Source organism: Gymnoscopelus microlampas (genome assembly GCF_963454915.1).
Source record: "Gymnoscopelus microlampas genome assembly, chromosome: 14".
NCBI classification, from domain to species: domain Eukaryota; kingdom Metazoa; phylum Chordata; class Actinopteri; order Myctophiformes; family Myctophidae; genus Gymnoscopelus; species Gymnoscopelus microlampas.
In genome coordinates, this window is record NC_139951.1 from 37,061,550 (window position 1) to 37,079,378 (window position 17,829).

At 41.1% G+C, this 17,829-nt stretch overlaps 2 protein-coding genes across 5 annotated transcripts in view; one reads left to right on the forward strand and one right to left on the reverse strand.

Annotated features, from left to right (window-relative positions):
• Window positions 1-17,829, reverse strand: part of polr3a (polymerase (RNA) III (DNA directed) polypeptide A) — a 380,370-nt gene that overhangs the window by 186,376 nt on the left and 176,165 nt on the right. The window lies entirely within an intron of this gene.
• adamts14 (ADAM metallopeptidase with thrombospondin type 1 motif, 14) overlaps window positions 1-17,829 on the forward strand; it is an 89,244-nt gene that overhangs the window by 63,678 nt on the left and 7,737 nt on the right. For all 4 annotated transcript variants that reach the window (XM_084079447.1, XM_084079449.1, XM_084079450.1 and 1 more), the window contains exons 10-18: window positions 476-589; window positions 2,109-2,257; window positions 4,290-4,462; window positions 5,378-5,511; window positions 11,459-11,582; window positions 12,148-12,228; window positions 15,296-15,459; window positions 16,711-16,876; window positions 17,450-17,582. In XM_084079447.1, coding sequence (XP_083935573.1) covers window positions 476-589; window positions 2,109-2,257; window positions 4,290-4,462; window positions 5,378-5,511; window positions 11,459-11,582; window positions 12,148-12,228; window positions 15,296-15,459; window positions 16,711-16,876; window positions 17,450-17,582 — 1,238 coding nt within the window. The remainder of the gene's footprint in view (window positions 1-475; window positions 590-2,108; window positions 2,258-4,289; window positions 4,463-5,377; window positions 5,512-11,458; window positions 11,583-12,147; window positions 12,229-15,295; window positions 15,460-16,710; window positions 16,877-17,449; window positions 17,583-17,829) is intronic.

Sequence of the window (17,829 nt, forward strand, 5' to 3'; positions counted from 1 at the left end):
TGCGTTCCCGGATTGAATGGATTAAATCACAGCACTTTGAGGATGAGTGGATGAATCATGGCAAGGAATGAAGTGCAAAAGGCACCTACTACTGGCAGGGTGCTGGGTCAAAAAAGGGTTCGCCATGTAAGAAAAATAAAATCCTTGCACCCGGTAGCTCCTGTTTGCAAAGATTTGTTATAGTAGGGGTCTGGCAAAAATAGCCAGAACTCAATCATCAAAAATGGGCAAAAGTGGCCGTTTTCAAGATGTTGTGGCCATTACCTCTGGAACGGAAGGTCCAATCTGCTCAGTTCAAAGCTTGTTGGATGCGTGACTTTGAGGACAGTAAACACAAAGAGGGGGACACAGAGGGCCTAAAATTATGGTCATTGTTCGGGCCGGCCTAGTTAGGGCCCAGTTAGGGCCGGGCCTTAATTTTCACGCCCGTTGAGATCTCTAATTCACAGCTATAAATGTGTTTTTTCCCCTGTAGTTCAGAACGTATGACCCGTGCAAGCAGCTGTGGTGCAGCCACCCCGACAACCAGTACTTCTGTAAAACCAAGAAAGGTCCTCCGCTGGACGGAACAGAGTGTGCAGCGGGAAAGGTAAGAAATGTTCAAAAAGTTAACAAAATAAATCAATATTAACCCATGAAAACCTGGGAAAGCATCTGTCACTTTTAGATTTTAGCTTTTAGCTTTGGCTATTCAAAAATAGCAGATCTACAAGCTCACAGCATGTCACTTCGTGCCACGCTGCAAGCTTGTACATGCTGTATGTTTTTTGTGCCGGGGAGGGTCCCTGGCACAGATGGGGGCGGTCCGCGGCCAAATATATATCAATTTGATGGGCCCTTGGCACGAAAAAGTTTGAGAACTACTGATTTAGAAGGAATTTGTAGAATCGGCCTCAGGTCTTAATGGTTTAAGTATTAAGTATAGGGCTTAAAGGACGACTTCGCCCATTTTCAACCCATCTTCATATAATTGGTCCTCACTAATGCTCACTATAATTTGGTACCATTTTATGATGAGCATTAGTGAGGACCAGTTGTATGACGAAAGGTTGAAAATGGGCGAAGTCGTCCTTTAAGTGGTTTAGATCATGAAATACTTTTATACAGTGAAAGGTGGACCAGTTTCTTCTTTTGAGTGGAGAGCAGAGAGAAAATTGTCTCCCGTTAATACTCGCCTCATAAAGATTCACGTCCCAAAGTCCCACTTCCAGACAGTTACATAATGAAGTGCCATTATGAATCATGAATGATTTCTTAATTTTCTTTGAATTTGGGTTGATGGCTCACGGCTCTTTCTCCTCTCTTCTCCTCTACGGACTACCAAATACTCTATACCAAGGTTATTATTGCTTAGAATTTTCGTTTTTGTTTTCAAATTCAGTTATTTTTTAATTCATTATTTAAGCAACTTTGCTAGTAGGGTAAGTGATATTTTTTTGGTTAAATCAAAATGTTTATTGTTAAAAGGATCCCTGGCTAATAAGCCAAATATGCCTTAATACATTATAATTGCCCTCTATAACTAAAATATATATTTTAAAACACATTAAATATTTTATTTATTTTAGAAACAGTTAATCTTTCACTCAATAGGGGCAATGCCCGTCGCAAGTTGATGATGTCATTTGCCCATGTGTGGTCCAGCCCTATGGAATTTATGGAATGCATGAAAATAAAAAACAACTTAATACTTCCTAAGGTTAATATGAGCATCAAATCAATATTTTAAATATGTTTTTGTTTTGCACATACATTCCATAAATTCCATAGGGCTAGACCACACATGGGCAAATGACATCATCAGCTTGCGACGGGCATTGCCCCTAATTGCTCCCGATGAGCAGGTTGGTGCCTTGCCTCCTCCGCCATCGGTGTATGAATGTGTGTGTGAATGGGTGAATGTAATGCACAATCTATCTAAAGTGCTTTGGATAAAAGTGCTATATAAATGCACCATTTACCATTTATGTGACAAAAAAAGTTTGATTTTGAAGTTCTTTTTTTTCTCCCCCATTTCCTAAAAAGTGATGTTTTTTTGGGACATACAAGGTTTCCGCCATCGCGACAGCGACAACGTTCATGCCTCTCTTCTTTCTTTACCGTTGTAGTGGTGCTTCAAGGGACACTGCATCTGGAGGTCCAGCCAGGAGCCACAGGGTCACGACGGCAACTGGGGGTCCTGGTCCAAGTCCAGCTCATGCTCCAGGACCTGTGGGGGAGGGGTGCGCTCCCGCAGCAGACAGTGCAATAACCCCACGTGAGTAACACACACACACACACACACACACACACACACACACACACACACACACACACACACACACACACACACACACACACACACACACACACACACACACACACACACACACACACTCAACAGTGACTCACAATCACTCATCAACTTCGTTGTGAAATCACAGCAGGAGAAGCCGTCATTTTGGGGGTTCTCAGGGTGATGGCAATTATAGATGTGCGTTTCCTTGTCTGCATCCTTATTCGGGACATTATACGCATTGAGGTACATGACTCATAAAATTGGGAACTGAGGATGACTGGGATTCTACAAATGTCTTCTAAACAGTTTTCTGAAAAAAATATGTTGCTATATCAGTGGCGCTCAAACTTTTTCATGTCAAGGACCCCCAAAATTATATGTATTGGGCCGCAGACCCCCATGATCCCATCTAAAAAATATGTTGTTCCAAGGACCCCTAGATGCAAATATTTGAGTAAGAAATGTTTGCTTAAAAAAACATATATACTCAAATGTTCAAGATTTTTCTAAAATAGCAGATCAACTGTACAAACTTGTATATCTGCTACTTTTGTATATACAAAGTATAAAATATGGTTAAAATGATGATGGTTAAAATGATTGTGACACTTTGTGATGCTTTCCCAGTTTTAATGGGTTACCCAATTTCAAAAATAGCGAAAATAAAAAACCTAGAGGGTGACAAAAAAAGTGACCACTTAAACCCCTATTTCAAAAATAGCGAGAATAGCCTAAGCTCACGAGTCTGCAGAAAGGCTATTTTCTATAATGACAGTTTGTAGACAGGCTATTTTCCTATAATGACTTCCCCAAAATAGGTTCACCAGGTTGAAAGTATGTTTGCAGAAAAGAAAACACATTTATGTAACGTGTGTCCCATGTCTAGGGTGTGGATCGAGATGCACTCCACAGCGTAGCCTTGAATAGGAATATACTGTATCGGGCAGAAACCTCTTATCTCCATATAACTTTTTTTTTTCGTAAATCAGCGTCCTACTTCATATTTCATCATATCAGATCATCATCAGTTTCAGTTAGTGCAACATCACCCCAAGGGGTCTCTGTGCACTTCACAACAGGTCATACAAAAAATACATAGTAGTCAAAAAACACCGTAAAATGTGCCCGCATGGTCAAACAAGTTACCATGCAGTACACGGTTCAGAAAAAGTACAGAGCGACAAAAAAGAGGAAGAAAGAGAATACATTTTGAACAATATTTAAAACCACAGGGCAAGAACGTGGCAATAAACCAGGTAGCAATAAGTTCAATAAAACTAGGGGGAACCATAATGCAGGGAAAAAAAGATAGGTTTTTAGCCTGGATTTGATAACATTTTGAGCTTGTAGCTGGCATGCTGGATACGGCAAAAAATCTAACCATGCAGATTGATATGAGCCAGGTGCTCTGAACCTTTGATTAGACAGCGGTCTGTTATTGAGTTCAATGCTCATTATTGAAAAATAACAGGCCTCACTGACGGACCAATCAGAATCAAGCATTAAACCAAGCTTTGAAATAAGCTTCAGTATTGTGGGTTGATGTTTGGATCGTGGACCATTTTTTATCGGTTATGAGGAAATATCCCCTTTTTTTGTTTCCTACATTAAAAAATCTATATGTATTATTTCAAAAGATTTAAAAAAGTTTAAATAATAAAATCTCAACTTTTCATCAATTAAAAACTGTTCCAACATTTTTAAATGTTTCATAAATACAATAAAAAAATCTAATACATTTCCATGAATAAAATAAAATAAACATTTAAGAAGTGGTGAAATAGCAGATCTACACGTGTCACGATGCGACACGTTGTGAGCTTGTAGATCGGCTATTTTCACTAGTTTGGGTCCCGGGGGAGATACCAAATTTCTCTTTTGGGTCTTGAGCTAAAAGGTTTGGGAACCAGTGTTTTAAACCACTTTAAACCTCATTTCAAAGATGGTGACAGCTTGACTACATCACATGGTTTTAGTGGGGTTGTTTCGTGTGCTTGTGTTCTTGATCCAGGCCCGCGTACGGCGGTCGCGACTGCCCCGGCTCTACGTTCGACTACCAGATGTGCAACACGGAGGAGTGCGCCGGGCCGTACGAGGACTTCCGGGCCCAGCAGTGTGTTCAGCGAAGCAACAAGTACCACAAGAACGTCAAACACACCTGGCTGCCCTACGAGCACCCCGACGGTAACTATAGCAGATTAGATTAGATTCAATCTGGGAACCCATCGTCAAAACAAAAGGAAACTCTGGGGGGACCGCCATATAGACTGTGGGTCAGTGTTGATTTTGACAGCAAATTAAACCACCATAATGTGTTTTTGTATGCTTTCATTTGAGTGCATGTGCAGTATGTATGTATTGTATGTCCATGGAAGCTATTGGCACACCGAGTCCAGCTCATCCAGGCACCTGTGTGTGTGTGTGTGTGTGCGTGTGCGTGTGTGTGTGTGTGTGTGTGTGTGTGTGTGTGTGTGTGTGCGTGTGCGTGTGCGCGTATATTCATTCATGGGGGTGCATTAGCGCGCAAGTCCAGTTCAACGAGCTCAGATGGATCAGGTATTCGGGGGTTTGTGTTTATTAACACATTCATTGCCAGGTATTCATTCATCCGCCACTGCCACCTTATTTTGACCAGATTTTGACGGAAAGAAATCACCACGGATGTGAGCAAACGATTGTAACCACGATCATCCATTCTGTAGTTATCGGCAGTTGAATATGGCTCATTTTCACCAAAAACGCAATCTTGTAAAATAAATCTGAGATAAATGTATTTTTATAAATCTGATAACATTGTAGCGGACGGAGTGAACATGCTTTAGATGACGTTATTACTGTACGTCCATGATGGCAGTCAATGGGTTAAGGAGCCAAATGGCCGAGGGGATGAAACTGGCGCTGCCCTTTGCCTTATTGAATAGAGGGGCAGCATATCTCCTACCCGAGGGCACCCGAGAAATGAACTAAGTGCATTTACCCCGAAGGGTCAAGATGACATTTGCAGAGAGAAGGACGTTTCATGCATATTTATACGTATATTATGTATAGAGCCATCCATATTCATGATGATATTTGCATATTTTTCATTGCGTTTTTCAGAGGCCCATAAGTGTGAGCTGAGCTGCCGGTCAAAGGAGACGGGCGAGGTGGTGTTTATGAACCAAGTGATGCACGATGGGACGCGCTGCAGCTACACCGACCCGTTCAGCGTGTGTGCCCGCGGAGAATGTCTGGTATGTCTGTGGTAGCAGTGCACGCATGCACACACAAACACACACACGCGCGAGCGATACATCATTACTGTTGGGCAGAAGCCCCGTACAGTAGGTGGCCAGTGACCAGTTTCACTTTCAAAACCTTTGCATCATGCATGCAGTGGCGTGCACAGACATTTTGAGGGGCAGGTGCTCAAGTAAATTATACTTTTTTTTGTTTACTTGGTCTGCTCTTTTTTTCCCTCTACACCTATACCTCTTTGACAAAAATAGCCGATCTACAAGCCCACAACGCCTCGCATGTGGGCTTGTAGATCTGCTATTTTTGGCTAAAGTTCTCCTCAGAAAAGGGATGCTAGGTTTCGAGTGGTTATGGTAAAAAGAAAAATCATATCACATAAAGATTTGGCGGACCCCTGTAGTAACTCTGAGGACCCCCTAACCCTAACCCTAACCCCTCTTTTTTTCAAAAGGGCACTTCTGGTCAAGAGGGCAAAGGGCAGGTTCTCTAGCACCACCTAGAGTCTATCTGTGCACGTCCCTGCATGCATGTCACACTAACAGAATGCGATGCGTTTTGTTGATATAACAAGTTTGTTCATATAGAGTCCTATCCACAAATCCACCATTTAACTTCCACAATCCACATTATCAAAACCATTGGTGTCGTGTGGCGCATTCTGTTTGTGTGACATGCATGATGCAAAGGTTTTGAAAGTGAAACTGGTCAAAGTCACTGGCCACCTACTGTATCTCCATATTTGCATATTTATATATTTTGTTGGTAAATGAATGCCTTATTATGGTGCAAAAAGAGCCAATCTACAAGCTCACAACGCGAGCTTGTAGATTGGCTATTTTTGGAACGCTGTATACTTTGGCCTGATTTGAAAAGTGAAAATGGTCACGTGTGGTTTATATTTAACCAATGAAAAGTATTAACAAGAGCTTGTGACCTCATAATAACTACATTGGATCCATTGGAACGCAGGTTCTTTTTTTTCTCCATTTCCGGAAAATTAACAGTTTTGGATGTAATGAGATTTCCACCTGGACAATCTCTCTACAATCAGCCACGGGCAAAGCCTGTCTGACTTCTATATTGACTGAGATTAGTCTGTGGAAATGACGCCATGACGATGAAACACGACACACATCTGGTTCGGAGCCAAAAGTGTGTCCATTTCTGTCCCATTTCCTGAAAAGTAATGTCTTTGGACATACAAGGTTTCCACCCGACAGTGACCAGCTACATTGTTGCATAACGTACTGCCTGCACCGACTGTAATCAGATGTTATGTAACCTGTCAAATGTATCTTGATTAAAAACTTACCTGGAAATCGCACTCAAATTGAATAGCAGTACATTAATAACATACACATACGATAGTTCACCATGAACCACCATGAATAACAGTTTGCATAGAAACCTTTAAAAACCTGACTAAATACAGAACATAACAAAAAAGAACTCGTTAAATTATTAGAAATGTGGAATCGCTGGCATCAATCGAGGGCTTTTTTTTCTGTCTGTCCATGTCCTGAAAAGTAGCAGCAGTGGTGTAAAGTAACTAAGTACATTTACTGAAGTACTGTACTTAAGTATAATTTTGAGGTATTTTTTACTTTACTGGAGTATTTCCAGTTTTCAGTACTTTTACTTCTACTCCACTACATCTCATATACTTTTACTCCACTACAATTATAATGAACTTTAGTTACTAGTTACTTTTCAGATATAAATTATTACATTATGAAACACACATTAACCACTTTAGTCCTATGTTATACTTAGGCTATTTGAAAATAGCAGATCTACAAGCTCACAACGCGTCGCGATGCGACGCGTTGTGAGCTATTTTCAAACATTTTAGTAGTACTTTAAGTACATTTCGATACCAATACTTTTGTACTTTCACTCAAGTACATTTTTTATCCCGGACTTTAACTTGTAACAGAGTAACTTCTACACTGCAGTATTGATACTTTTACTTAGTGAAACATGTGAGTACTTTTTCCACCACTGAGTAGCAGTGTTGGACATACAAGGTTTCTCGCTGACAGCGCTGACATGCTGTTTGGTATTCTGGTGGCGGTGCAGTGTTTACCTGCATGTTCCTCCATGCACACACACTGATGTGTCACATGTCAGATGTCAGGGCCGCGTGCGTCGCTATGCGCCCTCAAACGTTGTTTTCAGCCAGTGTTGCCATGTCTGCTTATTATAAGCGACTTATTTTCTGTCGCTTGTAAATATTGGTAGTTTGCGGGTTGCATTTTTTTGGGGCTTGTTTGTAAAATGTAGTCGCTTATTTGGGCTTGTTTCCTAATATTGTTTAAACCTGTGGTTCTCAAACATTTTCATGTGAAGGACTCCCAAATGAATATGTATTTGTCCACAGACGCCCCCCCCCCCATCTTTATTTTGTGCCAATGACCCCAGTACCAGATTTGTGTTGTCAAAATGTTTCGAAAATATTCAAACTGTTTCTCTTTTTTTTTCAAGATTTATTTGAAAATAGCAGATCTACAAGCTGCACAACGCGACGTGTTGTGAGCTTGTAGATAGCCGATACATATAGGTTTAAAGTGCTCATGTGGCCTATGATACTCGCTTCTTTTGGGCATGTTTTCATGGACCTGGGTGCTTACATCTCTCGCAATATCTGGCAACACCGAGCGTAGCCTATAGCCACACTAGAGGCAGCAAGTGGAAATGCGTTCCAAAGAAACCACTTGACAGGAGCCATAAAGAGCAGCCTTTGTCGCCTTGTCATGGGATTTTCAGAATGTCAAATTCTTGTGTACCTCATCCACCTTGAGCCTTTTCATTCCTGCGATGGTTATTCTTGCATTGAATGTATTTGTCAGCTCGTACCGATGTGCTTAAAGGGCAAGACCACTTTGGTAGAGGTTTGTGTAGTTACCTTGCCATGCTCCATTCATTAGAAATTGATCATTCAAAATATGCCCCTCATTGACTTACATTGTATAACAGCTATCAAAGTAACTCTTTTAGCCTGTAAATGAGCACAAACAAAGTTGATTCAGACAATATAGTGCATCACAAAACCAAGTACTGTTTGTTTTTTTATTAAAAATGTCAACTTCCTGTTGATTTTGATGTTTTTATTAAGAAGAAAACCCGGACTGGATCCACGGATCCAGATCCGGATCTTCAAATAGTAAAATCAGCAATAAGTTGACATTTTTATTAAAAAAATAAACAGTACTGGTTTTGGAGATGTTCTATATTGTCTGAATCAGCTTGGTTTGTGTTCGTTTACAAGCTAAAAGAGTCACTTTGAGAGCTGATTTACCGTACAATGTAAATCAATGAGGAGCTTATGAGGAATTATCAATTTCTAATGAATGGAGCAATTATTTTTTATTTCTTGTCCACCTTTGGAGTTACATCAGGGCAAGGTAACTGCATAACCCAAACCTCTACCAAAGTGGTCTTGCCCTTTAAAGGAGACACACCATGAATTTAAAAAAAATATTTGATATTTAATATCATATGGTGTATGTCCCTCAAACCATTTTTAAAAGGTTTGAGCCTAAATCAACACTCAGATATACTCATCCCAAGTCAATTCTCTCAGGCTTATAAAGCACTTTCAGCTGCAATACCAAAATGTCCTGTTGGGCAGAGGGGTGCTACTGAGCAATTCTGTCTGTCAAAATACATGGGCAGAAAGTTTTGTGATGTAAGCAAACATTGCCATTCTGAGATGGCCTGTTCAGACACGCCCATTCTGAAAATCTCTGAAATGAGAATGAATGACTGAATGTTAAAACAAAATCTTTTTTGGGGTACAGGAGACACTGGGGAGCCCAAAAAATACCAAAAAAATAAAAAAAAAGTGAAATTCATGGTGTGTCTCCTTTAAGTAGAGTACTTGAGTAAATGTACCTACCGGTAGTTACTGTACACCACTGGTTGTTGTAATGTCTCTTAGTCCATACCGTTTAGAGAAGACTTCTTTGTGTCTAAGATGACACTTCAGAAAAGCTTTTGCCCAGCAGGGCTGCAGCCCTTTTGGAGCTTGCAAGAGAGAGGCCGCTACTACCGCTAGTATTAATAAAGGTTGTCTATCCTTTCGGCCTTTGTGAAAACATTATTTTCCATAACAACCTTATAATGATTCATTACTGTAGCGAAAATGTCTATCTGTACCTATCTGTTTATGTCTGTATCGAAACGATACAGATGAGCAAAATACTTGAGGACAAAACACAATTTGAAAAAAAAAAAAGAGCACGCACGCACGCACACACACACACACACACACACACACACACACACACACACACACACACACACTGTCATGATCAAAAACATATTGTGGCTAGATTTTCACCCTGAAACACAATGAAGGAGGCTTGCATCTGACTTTTAGAATGCTCCAATTTTATTCAGGACAGCAACAGAACTATTGTCTGAATAAAATTGGAGCATTTTAACCCATTAAAACCGGGAAAGCATCCGTGTAACTACTCTAACCATGTTGTGCTTTGGCTATTAAAACATAGCAGATATACAAGCTCATAGAAGAGGTTGTAGATCTGCCATTTTTAAACAATCGTGTCAATTTGTGCATATATATATATTTTTTTTTTAAATTGAATATTTTTGCTTTTGGGTCCCTGGAACCAAATATTTTGAGATGGGGATTGGCGGCCAAATACATATCATTTTTGGGGTTCCCTGACATGAAAATGTTTGAGCACCACTGATAAAGCAACACGTTTAGAAGGCATTTGCAGAATCGGCCTCTGGTCTTTAATGGGTTAAAAGTGAGTTGCGAGCCTTCCTTCTTTGTGTTTCATGATTCCGCTTGTTTTGCATTTTTGGCTCGGTGCCAAAGACTGGAGGAGGATGTGTGTTATTTTGAGTCTTTGAGTTAGATTTTTCACCTTGAGCATAAAATTGAGATGACCCATCACCATGCAGGGCCAGGCCGCTTCAAGTGTTATTATGACTCTGTTGTTATGACTGTATTGTTATTATGTCTGGTAGAGTGTTTTCCATACAGTATGCATCATCATGTCAAAGCGGGGCTGTCGGCATCCTGCAGGCTGGCTGGCTCCGTGCCAGATGAGTGTCGTATTTCGTCCAAGGCGTCATTTCCACAGACTAATCTTAGTCAATATCACGGGGGGGCTTGGCTGATCGTAGAGCTAGACTGATATCGTGGCTGTCCAGGTGGAAAGCTCATTATGTCCGAAAATGTTACTTTTCAGGAAATTAAAAGAAAAAACCTGGGTTCCCAATGGATAAGTTAAATTATAAGGGGTGGTTGTATTTTGTCTCCCTGCTCTTCTATTGAGACATTTAGATCATGTCTCACCTGGACACAAGATCTGACCTGTTGGTCAAGATTCAATTTATCCCCTGAGCAAGCAGGCAGGCTCTATTATAAGTACTGTAGGTCGAGAGAGGGTTATTGTCGGTATCAGCCGATAACGTGTCAGTCTGTCCCCGTTACAATGCGGCAGACCCCTGGGAGATGGATTGCTGAGGTGGAGCTCCACACCTACCATCAGCTCCCAGTACTTACCGCACGACTTGCCGAGCCCAAGCCGTGCTACTCATACGCTGAGTTCGGGATCGAACCTGTGACCCCGTGGGCCAAAGGCGAGAGCTCTACCGACTGAGCTACCCGGACACAAATGAGCTCTATTAGCTCAACGGCAAAAATGTCAGCACTTGAGCAGGAAACAAGATTCAAATCCGGGGTAGAAGAGGAAAGTCACATAGTGCTGCTTAAAATTATTCCCAAATAGAAAATGTAATTCTTTCAAATGTATTAGAAAATGTTGCACATTTTGGACAACATATAGGTCAAAACATCGGCAATCGGGCAAATCTAGGGCTCTCCGAAATCGGGATCGGCATCGGATCCCCCCCCAAAATAAATGCTGTCTGATTGACCTCTCCTCTGCTCTTCTCCCCCTGCAGCATGTGGGCTGTGACAAGGAGGTGGGCTCCTACAAGCAGGAGGACAAGTGTGGAGTGTGTGGCGGGGACAACTCCCACTGTCGCACTGTCAAACTGACCCTCACCAAGACGCCCAAAAAGACAGGTAATGAGTCCATGAATAGGTATTATTAGGCTTTTTGGTCTTCAGGCAGATGCGCTGCTACACTTCGTTGCTGTCGCGTTGAAACCTCTTATCTCCATATTCTACGTGTTTGTGTTTTTTCGTAAATTAACGCCCTACTTGATCATACTACAGCGTCACACGAAAGCGCCAAAAGTAGCAGATCTACAAGCTCAGAAGGCGCTTGTAGATCTGCTACTTTTGCTACTTTTTTTATTCGAATCCTGAAAAGTGACCGTGTTGGACATGATGAGTTAATAACCACCCGACAGAGACGACTTGTAGATTGGCTATTTCTGTGTCGCGTGACACCACTTTAGCTGTTTTTTATTGCAATCTGTTCATAATTTACATTTCATGTTGCGTTACACATATTATGTCTTCTTGCAATAGTTTTTTCTTTTCTTTTTCTTTTTATATACTGTGCACCCAGTGTGACACACTCAATTAAATAGCTGTAAAAAAAAAAATTTAATTACACAAATCTAAGTCTGACATGAGTCACTTTAGCTTGAGTTACTTAGCTATTTCTGTGTGTGTTAAACAGGCATGCTGAAGATGTTCGACATCCCAGTGGGGGCCCGTCACATCGTCATCGAGGAGAACGACACCTCTCCTCACATCATCGGTAAGTGTTACCTTGTTATATGACCCTAGCTGGCCAACTACGTACTGCAGCTTTATAATTGGTGAGAATGAATTGGTGAGATGTTGGCAGGCTGACATTTTGAACTGTAATTTGCTGCCTTGGGTTTCTTGTGTATTAGTGCGTGTGCGTGTGTGTGTATGTGTATACTGTATGTACAGTATGTGATTATGTGACGCACGGTGAAAGACTAAACAAGACAATCAAATGGATAAAAAGCAACTCCAGGGACTAATAGTAGAAACGCCACATGGATATTGTTGCTGTCAGGCCAAAACCTTGTATCTCCATATTTCATTTTCAACTTTTCTTCTTTTTTTTGTTATGCCCTTGAAGGGTTCAATATTATGTCCATGTAATGACTCATTTAGACACTTCAGCTCAGGAATAACCAATACCATGTATTAACCATTTACCATTTTGCATACAGTATACTGTATACAAATTTACTGCAACTAGACCATACCCGGTCGACGCATCCGTGGGGGGATATGCGCACATGATCTGGCAACCCAGGAGGCGACATTGTTTGACACATAAACGCTAATAAGAAGCTGAGATTTGATGAAATTGAAAAACGGGCTTCACAGTTAAGTTCAAATGGTAATGGTCAATGGCTGTGTGCAAAATCAGAGCAATTGCTCCAGCCACTGAGGAGAACTGGGTAGTGACACCACTACAGACAAACAGAGGTTACTAGAATTATAGTAGGATATTAACCATTTACTGCAATGATATTGCATTCAGATTTGGCGGTGTGACTCTGCTCATGTGATATTACAGATTACCTGCAAGCAGGACAACAGATCTGAAGTCACAAACCCCCCAGAGCAGAGCATAAAATACAGTTTTACATAAACATAACACTGAACCTTCAATGCATAATTAAACTACCACATATCATAGTAGAATCCATAGAACAACAGTACAATACACAGAATCGTAGAACCACAGTACACAGAATCAACCTATAACAATATGAACTAAATGCCACAGGGAAGAGGCTGGGGAGGTGGAGGGAATTTGAAAACAAACAGCTGTACAGCCAGCTTAGACAGTGAAGCACGTAGACTGAACAGAGAACAGAGGCTCCATGCTTAAATGAACCACTGAGGGAATGAGGGGGAGAGTGAGTTTGCTTGTAGCGAATGAGAATGGCGTGAGGATGAACGTACTGACTTGTGGGAGTACGAATGAATTAGCTTGTTAATGAATGAATGGGGGGTGGGGGGGTCCGGGGAGTGTGAACGTAGCATAAACCTCCTGCCTCTACATGAACGATCGCTTCGCTGTATATTTGTAGGCTCTGCAAATGAATCTTGGATTCTGTGTCAGGCTTGCACAGATACAGTGAATCTGTAGTATGTGTCAAAGAAGCAGAGTCACAGCCACATTTAATGCAATAATCATTGCAATAAAATGATTGATCTTGATGAAAGTGTCTGACTGAACACTTACAAAGATTGTGAACAGAAAGCGTCACTGTCATTATAACAACACGAGGCGAAAGTGGTTGAACTCTCTCTCTCTCTCTCTCTCTCTCTCTCTCTCTCTCTCGTGAAATGAAAACTCGATGTTTGGCGTTCCCGTTGTGTCTCTTTGGGTGATAGCTTTACCTGTGAAAGCCTTTAGCTGACCTCAGATGTGTGTCATATGTGTCTCAAAATGTGTTCGCGCCCCGTTTCGAGCTTGTAGATCTGCTATTTTGAATACTTTTCTGTGACGATGTAATATGATCAAGTAGGGCACCAACATCAACGGTGTGCTGAAACAAGACTACAGCTCTGAAACGGCTTTTTAAGTCAGAGAAGGAGAGGGAGAGAAAAGGGGAAGAGAGAGGGGAGTGAGTTGAGAGGGAGAGAGAGAGAATGAGAGAGAGAGAGAGAGAGACAGGGGGAGGGGGTAGTCAGGGAGACTCTTATCTCTCAGGAAACAATAGTTCTCTGTGCAATTGCTGGGGTGAGTTATGATCACTGTGGCATCCAGCCAAACACTCCTCTCCTCTCCTCTCTTACTCTCTCCTACTCTCTCCTACTCTCTCCTCTCCTCTCCTCTCCTACTCTCTCTCTTTCCTCTCTCTTTCCCTCTATGGATTCCATTAGTTCATAGGAAGATGAGCGGACAGGACAGCAGGACTCACAGACTATTACTGTTGGCTCGACCACAATGCCAAACAAACATCTCAAAATGCACATGGACACTTTCCCAGTTAGCAGCTAGCAGCCGGTGGTTGTTTAAAGAGTTCCTACTGGTGTTTATTTAAGACTCACGTTTATTTGAGACTTAAGCTCAGAAAAGTATCCATTGTTTTGTGTGCCCTTGATAGATAAAAGTATTCTACCATACATAAGTAAATGAGAAAAAATTGACATGAAAAAGTTAGACAACCACTGCCTGTAACAGTTTGGGTAGGAACAGTGTAGTTGCAAAAAAAGATGACTTATTGAGTACACTTGTGAGCGTATTGAGCAGTTTCTGGTGTATTAAACACTAGTTTAATGGCTAAACTGAACTTTTGATGTGTTTTTTTTTCTTTTTTGTAATTTAATGACCTACTTTGTCATACAACATACCCTATTTTTTCTATATATTTTTCACATTTCTTAAAGTGAAAGTGAGAGTGGTTAAGGTTTTTTCTTTAGATTAGGTTTTTTGGCTTTTCTGCCTTTATTTATAGTTTTTAAGTGAAGATGGACAGGAAAGAGGGAGAGAGAAACGGGGAGAGACATGCAGCAAAGGTCGTCGGGAATTGGACTCGAACCCGCGACATGCCGTCAGGCTACTTTAGAGCCTACGTGCCCGGACCACTAGGCCAGCGATCCGGGCCACCACTATTAACAAGAGTTTGTGAATCAGTAATAACTACATTGGATCCAATGGAACACATGGTTCTTTTTTAGTAACGGTTTTTGGACATGCAAGGTTTCCACCCGACAGTAACAATAATGTGATTATATGCACTAAGCAGGCTGAAAAGGTGTGTGTCTGTGCTTTGCTCACTCCCTAGCCTTCTCCCCCCTTAGTTTTCTTCTTTTCTTGTGATTGACAGCCGTTAAGAATCAAGTTACGGGGAATTTCATATTGAACGCCAAAAGCGAAGACGCCAAGTCGAGGACCTTCATCGAGAACGGCCTGGAGTGGGAGTACTCCATCGGAGGAGAGAAGGAGAGCCTGAAAACAGAGGGACCCCTTCACGAGGGCATCGTAGTGCTGGTGAGAGAATATAATGGCCAGTGGTGGAAGGAGTACTCAGATATTTTTTACTTGAGTAAAAGTAGCAATACCACAATGTAGAAATACTACTGTTACAAGTAAAGTACAAATGTATTGGCATCAAAATTGACCAAAAGTAGAAAGTACTCATAATGCAGAAATGTCCCATTTCACAAGTTTTCAAATATATAAAATGTCTAAAAAACGTTTGAAAATAGCAGATATACAAGCTCACAATGTGTCGCATCGCGACGCATTGTTGACTTGTAGATCGGCTATTTTTAAATGGCCAAAATGTATACAGGGCTGAATGGTTAATGTATGTTTTGTAATGACAATCAAAATCTAACTAGTAACTAACGTTGTCAAATAATTGTAGTGGAGTAAAAAGTATAATATTTGACTCTGAGATGTAGTGGAGTAGAAGTAAAAGTACAGAAAATTGGAAATACTCCAGTAAAGTAAAAAAGTACCTCAAAATTGTATTTAAGTACAGTACTTGAGTAAATGTACTTTGTTACTTCCCACCACTGAGAGAACATATGGCTTCATTCAGACGGGGCCTCCAGACCGCTGTGTTCTTCTGACTCCTCTCTCTATTATTCTGACCAGCTAAATATTTAAAATACCGTCCAGCGGGCTTTTTCTAATGATGTTTACTTGAGTGTTTCAATTTTCTGTGGATGATTTATACTTCTACTACACTGTATTTCAGAGACAAATATTGCACTTTTGACTCCACTACCATTATTTGATTATTATAAAAAATACTAAGACACATTTTTGGGCGCAATTTTACTCTTCGACCGAGTGCTGCGCTATGAGCTTGTAGATCTGCTATTTTTTGAAAAATCATGAAAATGTGTGCAAATCTTTGTATATATATTTGTAGCTTTAAAGCTAACATTTGTAACTAAAATCTTTTCTTCTGATTCTACAAATGTCTAAATCTTAACAGTTAAAAAAAACGTATGTTGCTATATAATCAACGGTGCTCAAACCTTTTCATGTCAAGGACCCCCAAAATGATATGCATTTGGCCACGGAAGGCAAAGATTCGAGTTAAAAGTGTTCGCTTTAAAATATATACAGTATATAGATTTGCACACATTTTCACGATTTTTCTAAAATAGCAGATCTACAAGCTCATAGCATGGCACTGATCCAAAGAAATGACACAAGATACTTTCCCGGTCTCAATGGGTTAACCTATAAATAAAACAAAGTGATGTTTTGTTTTGTTCTGTATAGGTCATCCCCCAGGAGGAAGACGCTAAGATCAGCCTGACGTATAAGTACATCATCCACGAGGACCTGTTACCACTCATCACTAACAACAACGTGCTCTTGGCAGAGCTGGACACCTACGAGTGGGCTCTGAAGAGCTGGTCGCACTGCTCTAAGCCCTGTGGAGGAGGTCAGTGAGTTGCATTGTGTAAAGTGGTTGCAGTGGTGTTAAGCAGTGGTTTTCAACCTTTTTCATGCCAAGGACCCCTAAATTGATATACATTTAGCCGCGGACCACCATTTGAAAATGTTTTGTGCCAGGGACCGGTAGAAGCAAAGATATCAGTTAATTTTCGCTTAAAAAATAGCTCACAATGCGTTGCGATGCACTGTATTTTTGTGTCATTGATACTTATTTCTTACATAAGTCCAAAATCTGAGCACTTTTTCCACAACTGGAGGAGGTCAGTGAGTGGAGGAGGAGGTCAGTGAGTGTACTAGGTTGGATGTTTCACCGCTATAAGCCTAGTTACTTTGTAGCACTTAACAGTAATTGTTTTTCTATTTATAGTCCCATTATTTCCACTTGGCTGCGTGCCATTTTCTCTGATCTCGCACTTTGTTTGTATGTTGCTCTCGATACCAGATTCTGATCAATGTCAATGTTGCGCGCGGGCGCGCGCGCGTGTGTGCGTACGCTTACGCACACGGCTCATTAGTGCCCTGGAAGGCTCGTTAACAGTAATTGTTCCATTACACACAGGTATACAGTACACCAAGTACGGCTGTCGGAGGAAGAGCGACGGCCGCCTGGTTCATCGCAACTTCTGCGAGACAAGCAAGAAGCCCAAACCCATCCGCAAGCGCTGCAACGTCAACGAGTGCAGCCAGCATGTGTGAGTGTGTCTCCTGTATGTTTTGCTTTAAAGGGTAGGGTAAGTGATTTTATTTCGTTAAAATAAGTGTTAAACAGCTCTATATTGTGATAGTGCTATAGAGCAGTGGGTTTCAACCATTTTCATATCAAGGGCTATTATTTATTCGGCATTTGAGCCACGGACCACCATTTGATGAGATCTCAGACCCAAATATTTTGTCGTTGGATGAGATTTTGTCCACAATTCCATACACAATTCCATTTTA